Source organism: Papaver somniferum, chromosome 3 (assembly GCF_003573695.1).
Source record: "Papaver somniferum cultivar HN1 chromosome 3, ASM357369v1, whole genome shotgun sequence".
Lineage (NCBI taxonomy): Eukaryota > Viridiplantae > Streptophyta > Magnoliopsida > Ranunculales > Papaveraceae > Papaver > Papaver somniferum.
Genome location: NC_039360.1, coordinates 216,700,740 through 216,721,486, shown reverse-complemented (window position 1 = coordinate 216,721,486; position 20,747 = coordinate 216,700,740). Strand labels below are relative to the sequence as shown.

Here is a 20,747-nt window from a genome sequence, read left to right as displayed (position 1 = left end):
CTATCTGAATGAGGAAGTGGGCCGCTTCCTATGAGAATATGAGCTTTGATTCTCTAGAGCATTCTGAGAAACAGGATATGTCCAGGGCCAAATTGGACAAAACGGCACGAGCTTGGCAACAACCTTGGAGATATCACCCGTGTTTGTTATCGTGAATTATATCAAATGCTAGCAGTTCAAGACATAGTTCACACTCTCTAGCAAGTAATTCCGGTAATATCTCACTAAGCAAAGGTTCAAGACCTCATGGACACCTCTGCCTAAAATGGTATTTCCTGCGCTTTTTATGTGATTTTCGTTTTGATGGTTTTGGTATTACTGGAACTTAGGACCTAAAGGTCACTAAGGGTTCACTAGTTCATGCTTTTTCACTTTGGTGAAAGATACTTAGAGTCTCACCATGTGAGAACTAAAGATGAAAGCTCTCAATACTATTATGATTTGTGCAATCCATAGTATGACCATGGGGTCAACACACTTTTGTGTGAGGGAGAGGACGTAGAAATGACTAGTATGATTTCATCACTTGCACGATCATTCTGTTTAGATCGTGAGATTGGGATGTTGATTTACCAAGATCTATCTGTGTTTTCCTGTTTTACTGAGTTTTCATTCATGTGGGGGATTGTTGGAAAACGATTAATAAAAAATAATTTTTTAAAGTTTTAATAAAAAATTATAATTTATTGTGTGAATGAAACTTATTAGTCCCACATTGTGGAGTTTCCAATTTTTAGTAATTTTAAGAAACTACATAAACCTTTTAGTCCCACATCGGGGAGTTTTTCTTCTTAAGTTGTATTTGTCAATTATATAAACAAATTCACTACTTTTGTAAAATCTATGAGAAAGGGGTTGCTCTATATTTAGAGGGACCCCTAAGGGAAAAAACATTTTATATTGTTTTCTCAAAAGTGTTCGAGATTTTCCTTTATGGTTTTTCGGAGTTGCCAAGCTCAAGTTGAGCATCTACTACATATGCTAGTAGTAGGTGTGGTAGGGTGTTTTATCCTGGAGATATTCGTCCTGTGAGGGCTATAGCATCACTCTTGAGTGTAGCCGGGCGCTAATGTCTTAAGGTTAACGTGTTGAACACGTGACTCACTCTGTTTTTCCAAAGTTTTGCCTTGTTGCTGTTGCGGAGATATGGGGAGCTCGTCCGTTTCATCAAATCGATCACTTCCATTATAAAGGAGGTAAGTATCAATAACTTTTGCTTATTTGATTTTTCCTTATTTTTGATTATTGCACCCAACACTTAGATCACCTTCATTCTTCTTTTCATGCTCCAGATGCTGATTACCTTGATAGCAAAAATGAAGCTCGGATTGCTGGAAATGGTATGATTATCCTGTTGAATATATGCAGCCACTGTGAGATATTTTGATTTTAAAATAGGTCTTAACTAATTAATTTGTACTTTCATGTGTCTACTGGAAGATGCTATTTGGGTAGCTAAACCTGTGCTGGAAATAGTAGTAGATCCAACTATGAGTGATGTTAGCTCTTATGATGGTTCAGAGAACGATTCCGATAAGGCGATAAAGTGTAAAGAGGTCATTCTTCTAGTTTCTTGTTTAATACTTAGTCCATCACTAGTTTGTGTTTCTTGCATAATCCTTATCCTCATCTTGTTGCTCATTTAAGTTATGTGATGTCACTAACCCTTAGTTGCTGGATTGCTCTATAGGACAGTAGTGCAGTTTCTCCTGATGAGAATGACGACGATGGTACCTCTAGTGACCCTGAGGATGGTAGCTCCAAGGGTGGGGATGGATATATTTCTAAGGTGTATAATTTTTTTCCTAGTTATTTCTCTCTGTTTACCGGTGCTGGCTTTTTTGTGTAAGTTAATCAAGAGTCACTATACACACAGGTTCAAAATTCAAAGATTAAGCTGAGCAAGAGAAGAGATGATGAGACTCTTACGTCTGGAAACCCTAACAAGAAGGCTAGACCGAGTATGCCTGGTAATGAGTCTCTTATGTATATTTTTCTTGTTGCCCTAGTGGTGTTGTTGGTCTAGGTAAAAATTTTAGTTAGTTGATATTGGTGGTAGTAAGATTTCGAATATTCATTTTTGATTGTATGTACCAGCTCATCATCATGCAAAGAAGCCCATTAGGGGAGAGAAATTAAAGCAAGAAACTTAAAAATCTGCTGCAACTCTGGTGCCATGCAACTTTTGTAAAAGGTGTGTTGTAATGTGCATTTAAATGTCAAAATTGTATGTACACCTTTCATCATCCTCCACGTGTACAGAAAGAGACACGTGGAAGGCATGCGAAGCGAGACATCAAAACATGATAGCAAGCATCTCATCAGAAGATGCCATCGGTCAGCAGATCTGACGGTCAGGGACAGAGGACCACAGAGGTATGATGGCTCAGAGGAGCACCAGATAATACCCCTTGGGTATTAACACACCCAATCCCGAGGAAGATCTCAGATCAACGGCCGGGAGAAAGTTTGGTTGACACATATATGACCAGACAAAGAGACACTTGTCTGACACGAGCAGACATCCATCTACCCGCATTAAATACCAAACAGATATACACGTGTCGATCAGCTCGTGGAAGAAGCGAGGATAACCCTTCGTATTCAAGCTCAGGCCGCGGCATATGCCGAAGACCTCTGCGTAATGGGCACAAAGCACAAGAAGATAAGATTACAGCGGCACCTCAGAAGTAGGACCCACGTTCCAACCCTATAAATACCCCTCTCCACTAAGAGAGAGAGGGCAGACCATTTTGGAGAGCAATTAGAGGAGAACATAAGAGAGAGAAATAGGAAGAGTAAGTAATCCCCCTACTTCCGCAGACCTATGTATATTCTAAAGTCATTCGACTATCTTTGTAACCATTCAATACATAGTGAAACACCAAACCCCGTGGATGTAGGCCTTAGTGCCGAACCACGTAAATCTGTCTCATTTACATTTCAACACCTTACATTCAGCGTTAAACTTCATATGCTTTATATTTATACTTGATTCTCGATTTATTCCTTTATACAAACATTATTTATGATAATATTCGACTAGACAATGACAAGCCCGAAGGCTTCGAGTCGATGAATCGATATAATCATCCCGTTATGCATACGACGTACAATTCTAGAATTAGGATGTATGCGAATATTGTTTGTGAACACGTAGGTGGCTTCGTGATTTATGTTTTCACAATTTGGCGCTAGAAACATGGACTTTGTCCAGGTAAAAGATTTATCTTATCCTGTGATTTCACCTTAAAACGCGCATTATGGTTGTGCCTTATTCTGGGTTCAGCGTGCTTTCAAAACCTTTTTTATTCTGGGTTCATGGTCTTCATTTTCACAAACACCATTTCAAAGCAGACAGACACGCGGCTATCTATCAAAGATTTGCACGTGAGGTGTTTTCCTTAACTAAGACTTAATAATTCAAATTCATGAGTCCTCGCGACGGATCTTCCTTTTCAAGAGTTCTTTTTCAAAAGTAGCCTGAAAACAAGATTCATGATCGTTTATTAGAGGATTTGTATTTCAAAAACTAGACCGGTGATGTCTTTACATTTCTCTTCTATTAAGGCCCTTGGGCAGCTCATTTCCTTCTATTCCAATAGTCTTGCGGGTACGAGTGGCGCTAACCCGATCCTCGTGGATATATTTGGTTCTCCTTATTTATTCCCCTATGTAGAAAAGGATTAAAAATGGAGAAGATACTAGAGGCAGGAAAAACCAAAGCCTCATCAAAGGAGACACCGATGGTTACCTCGGTCATGACCCGAAGCAAGCAGAAAGGAGACAAAGCTAAAACAACTACTCAAAGGCAGGATGCTGCGGAGATCACTTCACCTATGAACACTAACTCCATTGCAGCCGCAGCTCTCAAAGCAGCAGCCACGAAGACTGTTGCGGACCTCCAGGCTACAGAAGCTAACAAGACTTTGGTTTCAAGCCAAATCCATCAACAAAAAGAGGGGGTAGCAGAATCTATGACACATCAGCCCGCACATCCACCAATCTTCGGAATGCCGTCAACCAACGGTCAGAATCAAACCATACCAGTGGTTTTAGTACCGCGGGTGGAAGCTTAACCGAGGGGACCAAACTTGGAGATACCAACGATTGAAGATGATCCTCGGCCACCCTTAATACACACAGTAAACGAAGAGGGAACTATGGCCGTAGGGGTACCAGCCGGAACTCCCAATCAGGGATCAAACCAGTCCCACCGACTGATGGTAGATCTCGAAGAATTAAAAAAGATCCAGCAGGTCTACGTAGATGCCGTAGCTCTTCTGGCCAGGGAGAACCAAGACTTGAAAGATAGGATTGTCCAAAGCACGAAGACTAGCCAACAACTGGACGAAACAAATTCTAAAGCACCAGACCCTAACCGAGACCGAAGAATCATCCTAGCAAATGACGCCAGGGAAAGCAGTGCATCCGATCCGGAATATGCCACCGAAGAGTTAGACTACTATGACAGCGAAGATCGAAGAAACAAACGCTCAACTGAGCATGAGAACGTGGGATATTACCGCGCAATGGAGGAGCTGCATGATGAGATGATGGCTGAGATCAAACAGTTAAAAGCCAGACAAGGCGGAGGAAGGCTTGAAGAGGTGATGAAAGAAGCTAACTCCACGCCCCTAACTCATCGCCTGGAAAATACCCCTATTCCGTTAAAGTTCCCTGTCCCAACTTTAGAATGCTACAACTTATCCAGTGATCCCGCGGCACATAACCGGTATTATAACCGTATCTTAGCCCGATGGAGTCAGAACGACGCCGTCCTCTGTAGATACTTCCCATCAAGTCTGAAGGGATCGGCTTTGTCTTGGTTTGACAACCTGCCACCTGATTCCATCAACTCCTATGATCAACTCGCAGAGAAATTTCTGAGGACATACATGTACAACAAAGTTGTCAACACTGGAATGGATAAACTTTTTTCTCTGGCAATTGGCTACAAGGAGAACACGAGGGAATACACCAACAGATGGCACAAGATCTGCCAAGCCATAGGGAGTGTGGACCCCGTAGTAAGTATCAACTGCTACAAGTGGGGATTAGACCGAATGAGTCCACTATTTGTTGAGATTCATGGAAGCGTGCCTAAGACAGAAGGAGATCTTCAAATAATTATTGAAAAGTATGCTCTTCTTGAAGAAATCCAGCGTGAGAACCATAGGGCACACACGCAGAGGTCTCACCGTACCAATTCCGCAGAACAAACCAGCGGGGCCAAAAGAAATAGCTCAGTGGAACGGCCTCACGAAGATAGGAAGGAACGAAGGGATGAACGACGAAAAGACGATCGAAAATTAGAAGAACAGGTTTACACGAAGCTCAATGCTAGCTACGCTCGGATCTTGCGAGAGATCAAAGGAAGGGAAAATTTGGAGTGGCCATGGTCTAAGGGAAAACATCCCCCAAGAACCGAGAAGTCTAAAGATTACTGTGAGTATCATTGCTTCAATGGACACCAGACCGAGAAATGCAAAAACCTCAAAATAATGATCCAAAAATTGATTGATGCTGGCGAACTCAAACATTACATACGAAAGGAGGTCACCGAGGACAGATCCAAACGGACCAAGCAAGTCCAAATTCCAGAGGGAAACCGCACAATCAACACCATCTCGTGTTCCGAAGCCGCAGAGCCCTCCCTTTCAGCGCAGATAGGAAAGAGGCTACGAAAGCAGTTCGAAGACCACTGCGAATTATATAAGATTGATGGCGTAGAGGTGGACGAGCACGAAGAGTGGATGGACGCACCTATTATCTTCGATACTGAAGATATCGAAGAAGATATGGAAGATCATAATGATCCCTTGGTCCTCACACTACCAGTGGCCGGATGTAACCTCAAAAAGATCCTCATAGATGGGGGAAGCTCAATGAATGTTCTATTATACGACGCATTCAAACGGATGAAGCTCCATTATGAACAGCTAATGACCTCTTATTACACCATCTACGGGTTCAATGGAGCACCCATAAATCCATTGGGAGATATCGTGTTGCAGGTGAACGCCGGACCCATGAAAGTAGAAACACGATTCAGCGTGGTTGACGCCCCATCCCCCTATAACGCCATTATTGGACGAAAGTAGTTACATAAACTCAAGGGAGTGGATGCAACTTACTACCAATATCTCAGGTTCCCTACACCGGAGGGAGTGATGGAAATCAAGGGAGATCGGGTCTCGGCAAAAGAGTGCCAGACCACTCAGGATCGTATCAACAACGAACAAGAAGAGCAGCGAAAAACCCGAAGAATTAAAAATAAAGAAGCTGCGAAAGAAAAGGCCATAGACCTGTTCCTCAAGGAAACCACAGGGAGGGGTTTGACAAAAGATAATAATGTCCTAAACACAGAGACAAGTACTTCAGCAGCCAACGAAGGACAGAAACATACCAAATAGCAATTAAAGAACGTCTCAGTCCTCGGGGACCCGAAGCCGGTGTTCACACCAGTAGAGCCCGTAAAAGAAATCAACATAGGAACAGAAGAAAACCCGAAGATGATCAAAGTAGGGACCATAATGGACGAAAGAAGAGAAGATTCCTTAACCAAATTACTTAAAGAATACGCGGATGTATTCGCCTGGAAGTTAGGATATATGCCGGGGATTGATCCGAAAATAATCCAACACGAGCTGCGCATCAAACCAGGCACGCCACCTTTCAGGCAGAAAATAAGAAAAGTTGCACCGGAGTATCATAAGGCAGTAGAAAAAGAACTTCGGAAACTACTAGAAGCATGCTTCATCAAGGAAGTCAAATACCCTACATGGATATCCAACATGGTCGTCGTTACTAAGAAAAATGGAGGGGTTAGGATATGCATCGACTTTACTAACCTCAACAAGGCATGTTCAAAGGACAGCTATCCTCTGTCAAGCATAGATCAACTGGTTGAAGCAGTGGAAGGATACGAAGAGCTGTCATTTATGGATGGATATTATGGTTACAAACAAGTAGCCCTGGCATAAGAAGATCAACTACACACAACATTCTACACCCCGCATGGCCTTTATTGCTACACTAGAATGCCCTTTGGACTTCGAAACGCAGGGGCAACGTACCAAAGAATGGTCGATGCTATCTTCAGGCCATGGATTGGTAGTACCCTAGAAGTCTACGTTGATGACATGCTCGTCAAAATTAGGCTGCGCAAAGATCACCACCAGGACCTGAGAGATATTTTCGAAGCAATGAGGAAACATCACATGAAAGTAAATCCAGAAAAATGCACTTTCGGTGGCACCTCAGGGAAATTCCTCGGATATCTGGTAACAAAAAGGGGTATTGAGGTAGACCCCGCGAAGATTCAGGCCATAGTGGAAATGCCATCTCCGAAGAATTTAAAAGAAGTGCAAAAGCTCAATGGGTCCTTAGCAGCCTTGGGCAGATTTATTGCCCGATCCTCAGACAAATGCAAACATTTTTTCAATATTCTCAAAAAAGGGAGTAAGTTTGAATGGACCGCAGAATGCGAATAATCCTTCCAAAGAATCAAGGAACACCTGGCTTCAATTCATATCCTGCAGAAGCCTGATCCTGATGAGGTTTTGGCATTGTACATAGCAGCGACATAAGACGCAGTTAGCGCAGTGTTGGTCAAAACCAATACGAAGATAGAACAACCTATCTATTATGTCAGCAAGACCCTCAATTCTGCGGAAAGGAATTACACGAAGATCGAACAACTCATCCTGGCATTAGTATGGGCTACTCAAAAGCTGAGAACCTATTTCCTAACTCACTTCATCCGCGTCCCATGCAAAGCACCACTGAAAGCAGCCTCAAAAGCGCGGGAAAAGTAGGTAGAATAGCCAAGTGGAACACCCACCTGGACCAATTCAACATCATTCATGAAATTCAACATTCCCAACAATCCCAAGTTTTGGCGGATTTCTTAGTAGACCTCCCCCTGGACAACGATGAAGAGATTAGGGGAATACCAGAAGCCGACGAGGAAAGCAAGGATCCAGTTGATGTCCTCGAACCCGCGAGTCAAAGACAATGGGAAGTCTTCGTTGATGGTTCTAAAAATAAGGAAGGGGCAGGAATATGCATTGTCATCACCACCCCAACTGGAGAAAGGATCGTACATGCACTCAGGTTAGAATTCAAAGAGCATACTAACAACATCGTCGAATACGAGGCAGTTGTACATTCCCTCCGCTTAATAATAGAGATGGGGGTAACTGATGTAAGACTGACAAGTGATTCGCAGCTTGTCATACGACAAATAAGGCTCGAATACAATGTGTACGACGACACCCTCTCAGCTTACATGGCCTTGGTCCAAACATTGGAATCACAAATTCCGAACATCAAGTTCCGGCACTTATGCAGAAGGGATCTCAGGCACGCAGATGCCCTAGCATATATATCATCCATGCTGAAGGACAAGAACATTGAAGCTATCAAAATAACAAGGGTATACGAGCCTTCGATTGCATCACAATTTTCCTTTACTACAAATCAAGATACAGTGGAAGAAAATATCGAAGATCAGGTGGGAGAAGACATCCGTGACGATTTTGACGAAGAAGATATCCTGTCAAGAGCAAATCAAGACGAAGATTTCAACAACGAAGATGATTGGAGAATGATGATCCATGCGTTTATCAAGGATGGAACCTTACCCGCGGATCACAAAAAAACCAGGAAAATACTCTCCAAAGTAGGAAGATATGATCTTCGGGATGGGATCCTGTACAAGAAATCTTTCCTCGGACCGTTACTACGTTGCTTATCCAGGAAAGAGGGGCATCGAATTCTAAACGACATCCATTATGGTGACGCAGGGAATCATAGCGGCATGAGATCACTAGCCGACAAAGAAAAAATGCAAGTATATTACTGGCCCACAATGATACAAGATGCTGCAAGAATGTCCCGACGATGTGAAGAATGTCAGCGTTTCTCCAAAAAGATACACGCACCAGCAACAACGTTGAATTCTGTGGATAGTCCGTGGCCATTTTCAAAATGGGGCATACATATCGTTGGTCCTTTCATCGAAGGATCAGGTAAAAGACGATTTTTGATAGTAGCCACGGACTACTTCAGTAAATGGGTGGAAGCCAAAGCCTTAGCCAGGATCATAGACGTGGACGTGTTTACTTTCATATTCCAAAACATTATTTGCAGGTTCGTCATACCAGCGGAAATCGTGTCCGATAATGTTAAACAATTACAGGGGAAAAACATAGACATGCTCTTCGACACTTTCAAAATAAGGAAAAACAAGTCCACACCCATATACCCTCAAAGCAACGGACAAGCGGAAGCTACCAACAAGACCCTCGCCCTTATACTCAAAAAGCAATTAGACGAACACAAGGGGCGATGGTGTGAACAACTACACAATGTATTATGGGCATACAGGACAACACGAAGATCTTCCACTGGGGAGTCCCCATTTCTCCTCACTTATGGAGCTGAAGCAGTCATCCCAACAGAGATCCTCATGCCAACCACAAAGACCGAAGCATGGGAGAAAAATCTCACAACAGACATGATGTTAGAGAGACTGGACGACCTGGAAGGAAGGAGGGAAGCAACATTGCATAAGATGGAAAATTATCAACGGAGACTAGCGAGGGACTACAACAAAAAGGTTAAGCTTTGAAATTTTGTAGAGGGGCAGTATGTGCTAAGAACAATCCCGCAGTATCAACGAGGGAAGAAATAGGGAAAGTTAGCATCTACATGGGGAGGACCTTTTATAATACACGACATCGCGGGAAATGGTTCCTACTATCTTCGCAATCTGAAAGGCGAGGTCCTCCGGCACCCTTGGAATACTAAATGGCTCAAACTGTACTACCCATAGGAGCAGCGCATCTTTGCATCTGCGTGGAGAATACCAGAAGAAGAAGGCAGCGTAACCGCTTTACATGTTTCTATCTCTGGACGAGGAGTAGCAGGCCTCAACCTATCAATCAAACAAACTTTTTGGGAAATCTTCAAGTGAACGAAATGGTCAAAAGGCCCGCTGGATGAACGCATGTACATTACATTATATATTAACAATATTGGGGAAAGTAGTTAATCTACAATCTCTCAGGGCTCCCCTATCAGTGTCTATGAGTGTAACACCAAGGGGAAGGCACCCAGCAGAAAGAGATACCCAACCAATTTTAAGGCAGCGGGTCGACGGAATGGGTGCATGTAAATATTTTCAAATAAGCATTCCATATCCTAGAACGCTGCCTCGGCCCCCACCGTTTGGAAATCCTCTGGCCCAGGATTCGCCAGCGGGGTGACAGGTCTCAAGCCGATCACGAAGGTGTTTACCTTCGGTGTTGCACTCAAACACTCTCAACTTTTTACAAAACCAGTTATTTCTAGTTTAACACTTCACAATACTTTAAAATAAAAAGATGAATTGATAACGCAGGTATGCCAAAAGGATGATCCACTTCATAAAGAGTTGATTACAAGATTCAGCAAAAAAACATAAAGCAGGAAACACATAAAAAATGATCCGAAATTATATAATCAACGAGGATCAACTTTCTATGACTAATAAAAGAAATCTACTTGGACGATACAACTCCATCAACGGGGTTGTCTCTGCGAGATGAAGGTACGCTAACACCTGAAGAGGGACCAGAAGAACCAGGCAAAGGCGCGGGAAGGGGACAGCGCGGATAATTCTTGACAAGACCATGTTCGACTTTAAGACCAAGTTCAATCTTATCCAGGACTTTGTTGGTCTCTTCAGCCAACTGACATCGAGCCTTATAAGTGATAACAGCGGTCCGCTGGTGGGCCTGAGACAGCAATACAGATAGGCGTTCCGCCTCTTTGGAGGCAATCTCCGCTGCTTCCTCACGAGTAGTTGGCTTGTCCTTCCTGCTGCACTAAGGCAAATTGAGTCTTTTTAAGCTCATCATTTGCTGCGTGAAGCTGTCCCTCGAGTGCTGAAAATAAGAAATACCAAGGGGTTAAAACGAAGAAATAACAGAATCACACTCGATAAAACGAGGTTATACCTTCGAAATTAGCCTAAGCCTCCTCATACTCATTGACAACTACGTCCCGAGCCTCATCAAGAAAGTCATATTCGGTGGATAGTTTCTTATAATCCGTTTGAAGGTTCGTAAGAGCAAATTGACTGGCGTCTAAATCTACCTGCTTCATCGAATCCAAGTGACGAAGATGGTTGACTTCATCATTCACCTCCACCATCCTTTTATGGAGTCGATACACATTCATCTCAAGATTTCTTTCAGAATCCACTTGGCGAGCAACATCCGCTCGAGACGCTGCTAGGGCTTTACTAAGAGCACCAACCTCAGCCCTAGCATTATCTCTTTCCTCGAAAAGACGCAGCATACTATCCCTAACCCCGGGGCCTAATAAAGAACGAGCCTGTTGCAACTCTCCTTCTAAAAAGCGCACTCTAGCCTCTAATTCTGAAGCATGTTCTCGAGCATCATGCAGGTTGTCACGCGTCCATAGCAGCGTACCACTAAACAAACAATGGTCATGATTGTACTTATTTTGCATATCAACCATCAATGTTCTCTTTTCACGCCACTCAGCTGTTAAGGCGTTATGCTCATCAGCACGAGCATTCCACTTTACGGCTTCGCTCTTCAACTTACCCACCAACTCTGCAATACTGGATTTCTTTCGTTCCCTTTCTTTCCGAAGCCATATCAACTCGGGGACTCCACCCACTGAAGATAGGGTGGGGAGACTCAGATAGAACACCAAAATATAGATAGGTAATCACAAGGAGTGAAAAATCCGTAAAATACGAACCTGTGAAGGACGATACACTTCTACGAGTATGCTCCAATAAGTTGCGGACTATAGCAAGTTCTGAACGAAGACTCTCCTCAGCGTTACCCAGCTGTTCTTTTTCCTTCAGACGGCCCCTCAGTTCATTTATTTCCACTTCGGCCGCAGACAGTTCCTCTTCCCTATGACGAAGCTTGGCCTCAAACTTTAAAGACTTTGCTTTGAAGAATTGGTATAGAACATGGTTACAATGTTCGCTCCTCATCATCTACGTCGCAAACAACAAACATTATTACACCAAAGGGATCAGATATCACGAAGAACACAATGTGCGGATATCATAAAAAGAGTACAAGGATTTACCTCTAAAACACGCTGCTGGGGAAAACCGTACTGGTACCCATAAACTATGGCCATCATATCAGCAACAAAGGAAGGAGGGTCAACCACTAAATTAGCTTCCGAAGCTCTAAGATTCTTCTCCCACATCTCAGCAACGCGGGCTTCAGAAGACAGTTGCATCATTCGACGAGTATAAGCGTCGGAGTTCTTCTCACCAGTGACCACGGGGGCAGGGTTAGGGACGAACACCAGGTTCTTTTTCTTTAGCCAAGCCAAAATGGCATCTTCACCTTCAGGCATTAGCGATAAAGGGAAATCCTCGGAAGGAGACTCAACCGCAGACTTCCCCTTGGCGGTTATCTCCTCACCCGCGCAAGTCTCGACATTACCACCCTCAGCATGACCACCTGCGTTCTCAGCTTGCTGATCAGTGGTACCTTCTTTTCCAAGATCCCCAAGCACATCCCAATCATCATTTGGGGAAAGCAATGAGAAGTCCTCGGCAAGACCCATGGCAGCAGTCACATCAAAAGATTCCCCCGCGGAATATATCCTACCGAAAGAGAATTCTGGGGAAATTACGGGCAAAGTACCCACACCAACAATATCATCGCCAACCGGGACAGATCCACTCCCGCCAGTACCACCGACAGTAATATTACCCTCAGCCTCACCATCACCACCCGCGGCAACTTCTTCCTCACCATCACCACCCGCGGCAACTTCAGCCTCACCATCACCACCCGCGGAAACTCCAGCCTCACCATCACCAACCGCGGAAACTTCTTCTTCACCATTACCACCTTCGTCATCAGTGTAAGAAGTGTCGGTACGCTCTTCTCCATTGGACATTTCTTGATCCTCACCATACCCTTGGTTTACGGGACTCGTAACCTCCTCATAACCCTCAGCCTCACCGATAACCGCAGTAGAAGATTGTTTGGGTCCAAGTTTCTTCTTCTTCGACACCTACAAACCAGTATACATCCCACAAAGGCTCATTTTTTTCCTCACTTAAAAAATGAAAATTATTTCAAGCAAGGAAAAAGGGGCAAAAAGATAGAGAATATAAGAAGAAACTATACCTTGGCAGCAGCAGCACTCTTTGATGGATGGATAGCACCAGAACCCTTCTCCTCATCTCCATCAACGACATCAAGAGCATAAGGAAAATTCATGCCCGCGAAATTAGGACGCCAAGGACAGAAATCTCCATAACGAGCAGGAGGAGTTTCATGAGGCTTGCTATTTTCAGAAGGACGCCAACCACGTGGACCCGGAATCCATCCTTAATCCCAAGGACCAACTACTTCAATAAAAGTAGCATGTCATTCATAATCATGGTCACGCTTAATCCTTTCACGAGCAGGAAAGAGTTTCCTTTTAGCAGATCCCTCAGTACCAGGAACATACTTCAGCTTGGCATCACTCACCTCACTCAAAAGACGAATTTCACCACGGGGAGCAGCAATATTACGAAGACTAACACTCAACGGCTTACGGTTTCTGCTGTTGACATAATCCCCAAAAGAACTATTAAAGTTCTGAGGAGTGTACCACTCTCTCTCAGCAGGATTTGGAACATAGCAGGTCATCATAGTCTCTCCCTTGCTTCGCAGATAACATTCCTTCAGTGAACGAAGATAATTCCCAGATAGTTGTGACACGGAACGATTATGAGTGTTCGTGGAAGAGCCTTCGCGACTAGCCAACACGTCATAATAAAGGAGTCACCCGACTTATATAAGGGCAACATAAGACCCGCCTCGAAGGCTCCAACCGTAGTCAACAGATGAAACTCGTCAAACTGATAATTAGCAAGGAGCTCGTAGGTGATATCATCGTCAGGGACATAGAAGCGAACCTCAAAAGCTTGAAGTTCATGTTTTTCCTTGAACATCTCAAGATTAATATGCTTGAAAGTGACCTTCTTCTTATTAACTGAAATGCTGCGTATCACGGGGACAGTTTCTTCTTCTTACCAATTCCGAAGCTTTCCTTTTAGAAGGAAGATTTGTAGACGAATCATCTCTCGAAATAGTACCCTTGGAGTACTTCCCTTTGAAAGAAACTGCGGGAGGAGGAGGCAAAGATTTCTGCGGAGGCACTGAAGGAGGAGCCATTGAACGAAGGGGCGGAGCATCCACTATTTCAGTACGAGGAGGAGGAGCTCGCGTACTCCTAGAGTCATCACGAGGAGGAGCCTGCGTACTCCTAGAATCTTCACGAGGACGAGAAGGGGCGCGGTTAACAACATACCTAGATCCAGAAGGACCCTTCGGCATATCCCCTTTCTTAGTAGGCATAATCTTCGCACCGGAGGAAGATGAAACCCTATGACCCCGAGGATCCGATTGAGAAGACTTGTAAGGAACTTCCCCAAGTGGAGATCTATCAGGATCTCTACGCGGAGGGGATCTTGGCGGACTAGACGGCGGAGTTTGGTAAGGAGCCCGCGGACGATCAGACATATCTACAAGGAAACACAAAAACAATTTAGAGAAGAATACGAGGAGATCACTAAAGATCAAAAAACCCATAATTGATGGTTCATCCGGATAAACATGAAAAACCCTAAGAAACTAAAAAATACTCCATCCGAGTCCAGGGATAATACTCAGATACAGACTCACAGACACTGTAACAAAGAACAGGGGCAAGCATATATGCTTCGACATGTATGATCTTCATCGCAGAACCAAGAACACAGCAGCAGGAGACAAACGGATAGATACATAGATAAATCAATGATGAACAACTAATGAAAAACCCCATACCTGTATAGAATAGGACGACAAGCACCAACCGCAGTCGAAGAAAGGAGGATCGGAGATATCAAAAGATACAGGGGCATCAACAATCAAAAACGAAAGAAGCAGAAGAAAGAAACAGAAAATTGAATGCTATATTCCTCACAAGAACGGTGATAGTAAATGACTAAAGAACAAGAAGAGAATGAACACTGACAAGAAGAGGATAAAAGTTTTTTTTCACATTCTCTTTCCTATTTATGAAGCTAGAGAAGACAATAACTGCTCCTCGTACCAAGGAGCAGTTACGGGAGAAGTTAATGCAAAGTGGGAAACGTGTAGGACTACTTTCTTCTTCAAAATTACAAAATACGCCCAAGTTAGAAGAAGAGGGGCAAATTGTATGTACACCTTTCATCATCCTCCACGTGTACAGAAAGAGACACGTGGAAGGCATGCGAAGCGAGACATCAAAACATGATAGCAAGCATCTCATCAGAAGATGCCATCGGTCAGCAGATCTGACGGTCAGGGAAAGAGGACCACAGAGGTATGATGGCTCAGAGGAGCACCAGATAATACCCCTTGGGTATTAACACACCCAATCCCGAGGAAGATCCCAGATCAACGGCCGAGAGAAAGTTTGGCTGACATAGATATGACCAGACAAAGAGACACTTGTCTGACACGAGCAGACATCCATCTCCCCGCATTAAATACCAAACAGATATACACGTGTCGATCAGCTCGTGGAAGAAGCGAGGATAACCCTTCGTATTCAAGCTCAGGCCGCGGCATATGCCGAAGACCTCTGCGTAATGGGCACAAAGCACAAGAAGATAAGATTACAACGGCACCTCAGAAGTAGGACCCACGTTCCAACCCTATAAATACCCCTCTCCACTAAGAGAGAGGGGGCAAACCATTTTGGAGAGCAATTAGAGGAGAACATAGGAGAGAGAAATAGGAAGAGTAAGTAATCCCCCTACTTCCGCAGACCTATGTATATTCTAAAGTCATTCGACTATCTTTGTAACCATTCAATACATAGTGAAACACCAAACCCCGTGGATGTAGGCCTTAGTGCCGAACCACGTAAATCTGTCTCATTTACATTTCAGCACCTTACATTCAGCGTTAAACTTCATATGCTTTATATTTATACTTGATTCTCGATTTATTCTTTTATACGAACATTATTTATGATAATATTCGACTAGACAATGACAAGCCCGAAGGCTTCGAGTCGATGAATCGATACAATCATCACGTTATGCATACGACGTACAATTCTAGAATTAGGATGTATGCGAATATTGTTTGTGAACACGTAGGTGGCTTCGTGATTTATGTGTTCACAAAAATCTTAGTTACATATAGCTAGCTAATGATGGGTGCTCCATGCTGTAACTGATATGTTCTATATTTTATTTTTATCTGTTCATTAGGAGTTTCCAATCAGAGCATGCTCTAGAAGCTCATGCCAGGGCGTCGCATCCAACCCCAAAATCGCAGATTTCCAAGGTGAGACGGAAGAAATAGCAAAGAGCCTTGCCATGAAAGCAAAGTTCTATGAGTTGTGGAGATAAAGCTGTACCTGATAGATATACAAGTGAAGATAACCGATAGAGTCAAGATCTAACACGAACATGTACATTTAACATGAATGAGTGAGAAATAGAAATGCTAGCCTACAGTTTGAAAACTCTAGAATTTCTATTCAAGATTTCCAAGTTGATTTTAAACACATAGTTTTCCCTTGCTTTTGGCTGACACGCCGACTAAGATACGCCTCTGGTTCGAAATATATGTTTGATTATTTCACATATTTTTATCCCTAATTTTTCACTGCTGAGGGGGTTATATATTAAACCATGGTTGAGAAAAAGGAGTAAAGCTAATCCAACCCAATGGCTCGTGTTCCACCAGCTCTTCCATGTCGTCCTTCTTTTCAAGTATCCATATGTTCAAACATGTGCATTCAAGGATTTGATCAAACATAATATAAATCCCGCTCATATCCCCTAAAGCATGGAGAGGCCTCACTCGATGAAGTGGCCAAGGAGGTGGTGAAAGAGATTCACGAAACTTCTCCTCAGTCAGATCAAAGGCCAATACCCTTCCTCTTTCCTTTTCCACCCAATGCAACGGTCCATTTGCAAACACTCCACGATCACCGTCATATTTGGAAATTTCATAATCCAACCTTCCAACAATTCTCCAGAGGTTGCCACAGCCAAGAGTGCACACCGCAACCTCTATGAAATCAAGTTTTCTCCAATGTAAAGCAACAACTTTATACTCGTCAGTTAAAGGAAGGTAACCAAACAAATGAACATACTGATCATCATCACAATCTGTCTTAATTTTTGGAAGCTCCACATATTCTCTGGTCACGGGGTTACAAACACAAATAGCATGATCTTGGCATCCATATAGAAGCACTAATCCGTTAAGCGAACCAAGAATGTTGTAATGAAAATATGAAAATGGTGGGTTTATATATGTTGATCCTTTTAATAATATGAATTGGCATCTCATCATTTTTCTCATTATACTCAAGATAGTAAAGTTGTTTCTGAGCTAAATACCCGTCTGTGTAGCCAAATACTAGTGAGCCATTACATTTTTTTATTTTAATGTGAATCGGGTGTTGATTTCAAAGCGACGAGTTGTAACAAGAAGCTGATTGGTGCAAGGAGTTTTTCCAAGGGGTTCCGTATGGCTAGTGGTGGCCGGAGGAGGTACTAAAAAGCCTAAAGAGAATGAGACGCCTAGAGATCGCGATGGACACGGCACTCATACGGCCAGCACGGATGCTGGTTCAATTGTGAGGAATGCTAGTTTGCTCGGGTACGGCACCGAGTGCACGTGTTGCTGCTTATAAAGTTTGTTGGGAGACTGGTTGTTTCGGGTCGGATATTCTAGCTGCAATGGATCAAGCTATAACTGACGGTGTAGACGTCTTATCTATGTCATTAGGTGGTGGTTCTTCTCCTTATTACCGTGACACGATTGCCATTGGTGCATTTTCAGCCATGGAGAAAGGTATCTTCGTTTCATGTTCGGCTGGTAATTCGGGTCCGGGTCGGGCTACTTTAGCTAATGTTGCTCCGTGGATCATGACAGTTGGTGCTGGTACATAACTATAAGTACCAGTGAGCCATTACATTACGGAAAATTTCTTGTTTGGTCCTAGACCCATATAGTTATTTATAGTAGGGTCCAACCGGATTTTTTTTTTATCCGGAGGTCCAAAATTAATTAAAACATGGAAATGTCCATAATGCCCATTACTACCAAACGTGTGTGTCTACACTGCTTACAAATTTGAGTACATATCTGGTACACTGCTTAAAAATTCGAGTACATATTTGCTACACTGCTTACAAATTTGAGTACATATCGGTCGCACTGCTTAGAAATCTGAGTACATATCTGTCGTACTGCTTACAAATCCGATTATATATCTGAATGCTTACAAATTCGAGTACATATTTGCTGCACTGCTTCCAGGTAGAGTACAAATCTGTAAGAATCAATGATAAATAAATTAGAAAACGTGTTACATCACATACATTGTGATGATTATAATTTTTCTTCGACTGTATTGCCATGCTTCTGGGGGCAAAGCAAGGATCTTCTATTATCTTTTTCTTCTTAACTGCATATAGATTGACTCGCTTTACGTACTGCTAGTGTCAATGCCTGAAGACACACAAAAATTAAAACGTTCATCATAGGGGCCATAACTTATGCCCAAACACACAGAGTCTAATTTGAGGAACCATACAAACCAATGCAAATAAAACTCATAATGCACGACAAATGGTCTCCACCAATAAATCCAGAATTTAATGAACCTGAAAAATTGTGGGCTGCACGGTGATATTACTGACTGAGCCATCCTGCTCTTTCGCGGTCTCCACCAATAAATCCTGCATAAATACATCGAAGTCTGGTCAACAAAAGCAGCAATCTCATAGAAATCCAGTCATAATATAACTGAAAAACTATATTACTTCTGCTGAAATAAGTCGTGCAACTATGTTTTTTGTTTTTGCTAGTTTCTTACAGTTAATCGACAACCAAAAAACTAAACTGGAAGCACATAATTGGCATTCTTGATGCCCCTGCCATTAATCCAAAGCATCTAATACACAAACAGTTAATACATTAAGAAAAAGAAAAAAAACATTAGTATCAACAATGAGAAGACATTTACAGCATAAGCTGCGCTTTACCCCGAAGCTAACATTAGTAGTTTTCCTCAATCATAGCCATAAAGAATTTAAAAGGGGTGTAATTAAATTCAAATTACCATGGGAGGTTATCAATGATTTTACCTGTCGATTGTTACCACATAATAAGAATTTTTTTATCAACAGTAGCTTAATCAAATCTAAGAAGAGCCGAATCTGAAACGCAGGAGACATTAATTTAACATCTAAAATAAAAATGGTTCTAAGCAAGCACAGGGATTTCAATTCGGTGGATCAATGAAGGAACCCCAACCTTGAGTGTTACTGAGAAAAGTACACATCTGTTCCAACAACGAAGTTCTCTATGTCACATTTGTTATGCAACTCAGATATGCGCACATATTAATAAATTTAATCTGCTTGCAAGGCTCTATTATTTTCATGGAAATATATACTCGATAGGATAATAAAATAGCAAAACCCAAACTCCTGAATCAGCTAATATCAATATAGAAGACAATGGTCATGGAAAAAATCAATTAATGTTCCACTGAAGAAGAATTCTTTTCAAAGACATCTAAATCAATTCCTGAGTTTTACGCCATGTCTCCAATTTATGCTCATTTCCTAAGCTTTATCAAAACCATTGTTTCATCTGATGTGTTCAACTTAGTCAGCATTAACAACTGTCCAGATGATAAATAAGAAAGTTAAGTTAACATATTAACTGAACCAAACCTGTGAGAGCAATCATTCTACACCGGAAAATCCCTATTATTGTGGCGATTTTTCAATAGCATTTTTCTCATCTTTGGTCGACTCTTCCTGCAAAGGAAAAATAAAGAAATGGTTAACCATTTAGTTGTATATAGAGTTGATAAAAAAAAGAATAATTAAGGATCTATGAGAAACAACAAAATCGAAGCACATAATGCGGTATTTCACATATGTACTGATGGATCAAACTAAAAAAATGAGAGATCTATGAAAGAAACAAAATCTAAGAGAAGTTTCTATGAGTATGTCATATATGTACTGCAGTTTCATGAACTACAAATCAACTTCATGACAAGAATAATTAAGAATCTATGAGAAACAACAGAATCGAAGCACATAATACGGTATTTCACATACGTACTGATGGATCAAACTAAAAAAATGAGAGATCTATGAAAGAACCAGAATCTAAGAGCAGTTTCTATGAGTATTCCATATATGTACTGATGGATAATACGATCTGAAAGTACAAACAAATCGAAAACAGAAAAATAATAAAATCGATAGCTAAAATCATTAAAAACATGATAATCTAACCAAATAACAGAATAAATATGAACAAGATTCATAAAAAAAGAACAAAAACGACCGAGCTCTATGAGTATTCCGTATATGTACTGCTGGATAATACGATCTGAAAGTATAAACAAGCCTGATTTTGAAGCGAAAACAGAAAGATAATGAAATTGAAAGCATAAATCTCTCACTTTTTTAAGAATCTATGAGAAACAACAGAATCGAACAATCACAAAGAAGATTTATAAAAACAAAAACAAAAAAAGCAATTCACAAATAGAAATATAAACAATGTAAATCACATAAATCACTAACATAGAGAACATCATTATAATAGAGTTACGAAAATCATGAAATCGATCTAATCTTTATGATTCAGTTGAAAGCATAACAGAAAACA

The 20,747-nt window shown here is 41.9% G+C and overlaps 1 protein-coding gene across 1 annotated transcript; it reads right to left on the bottom strand.

Moving 5' to 3' along the window:
- Positions 1 to 16,712: 16,712 nt before the first annotated feature.
- Positions 16,713 to 17,396, bottom strand: LOC113360650 (putative F-box protein At1g53360). Its single transcript, XM_026604136.1, has one exon. The coding sequence runs from the start codon at positions 17,394 to 17,396 to the stop codon at positions 16,713 to 16,715; it is 684 nt and encodes a 227-aa protein (XP_026459921.1).
- Between the last annotated feature and the right edge of the window lie 3,351 nt (positions 17,397 to 20,747).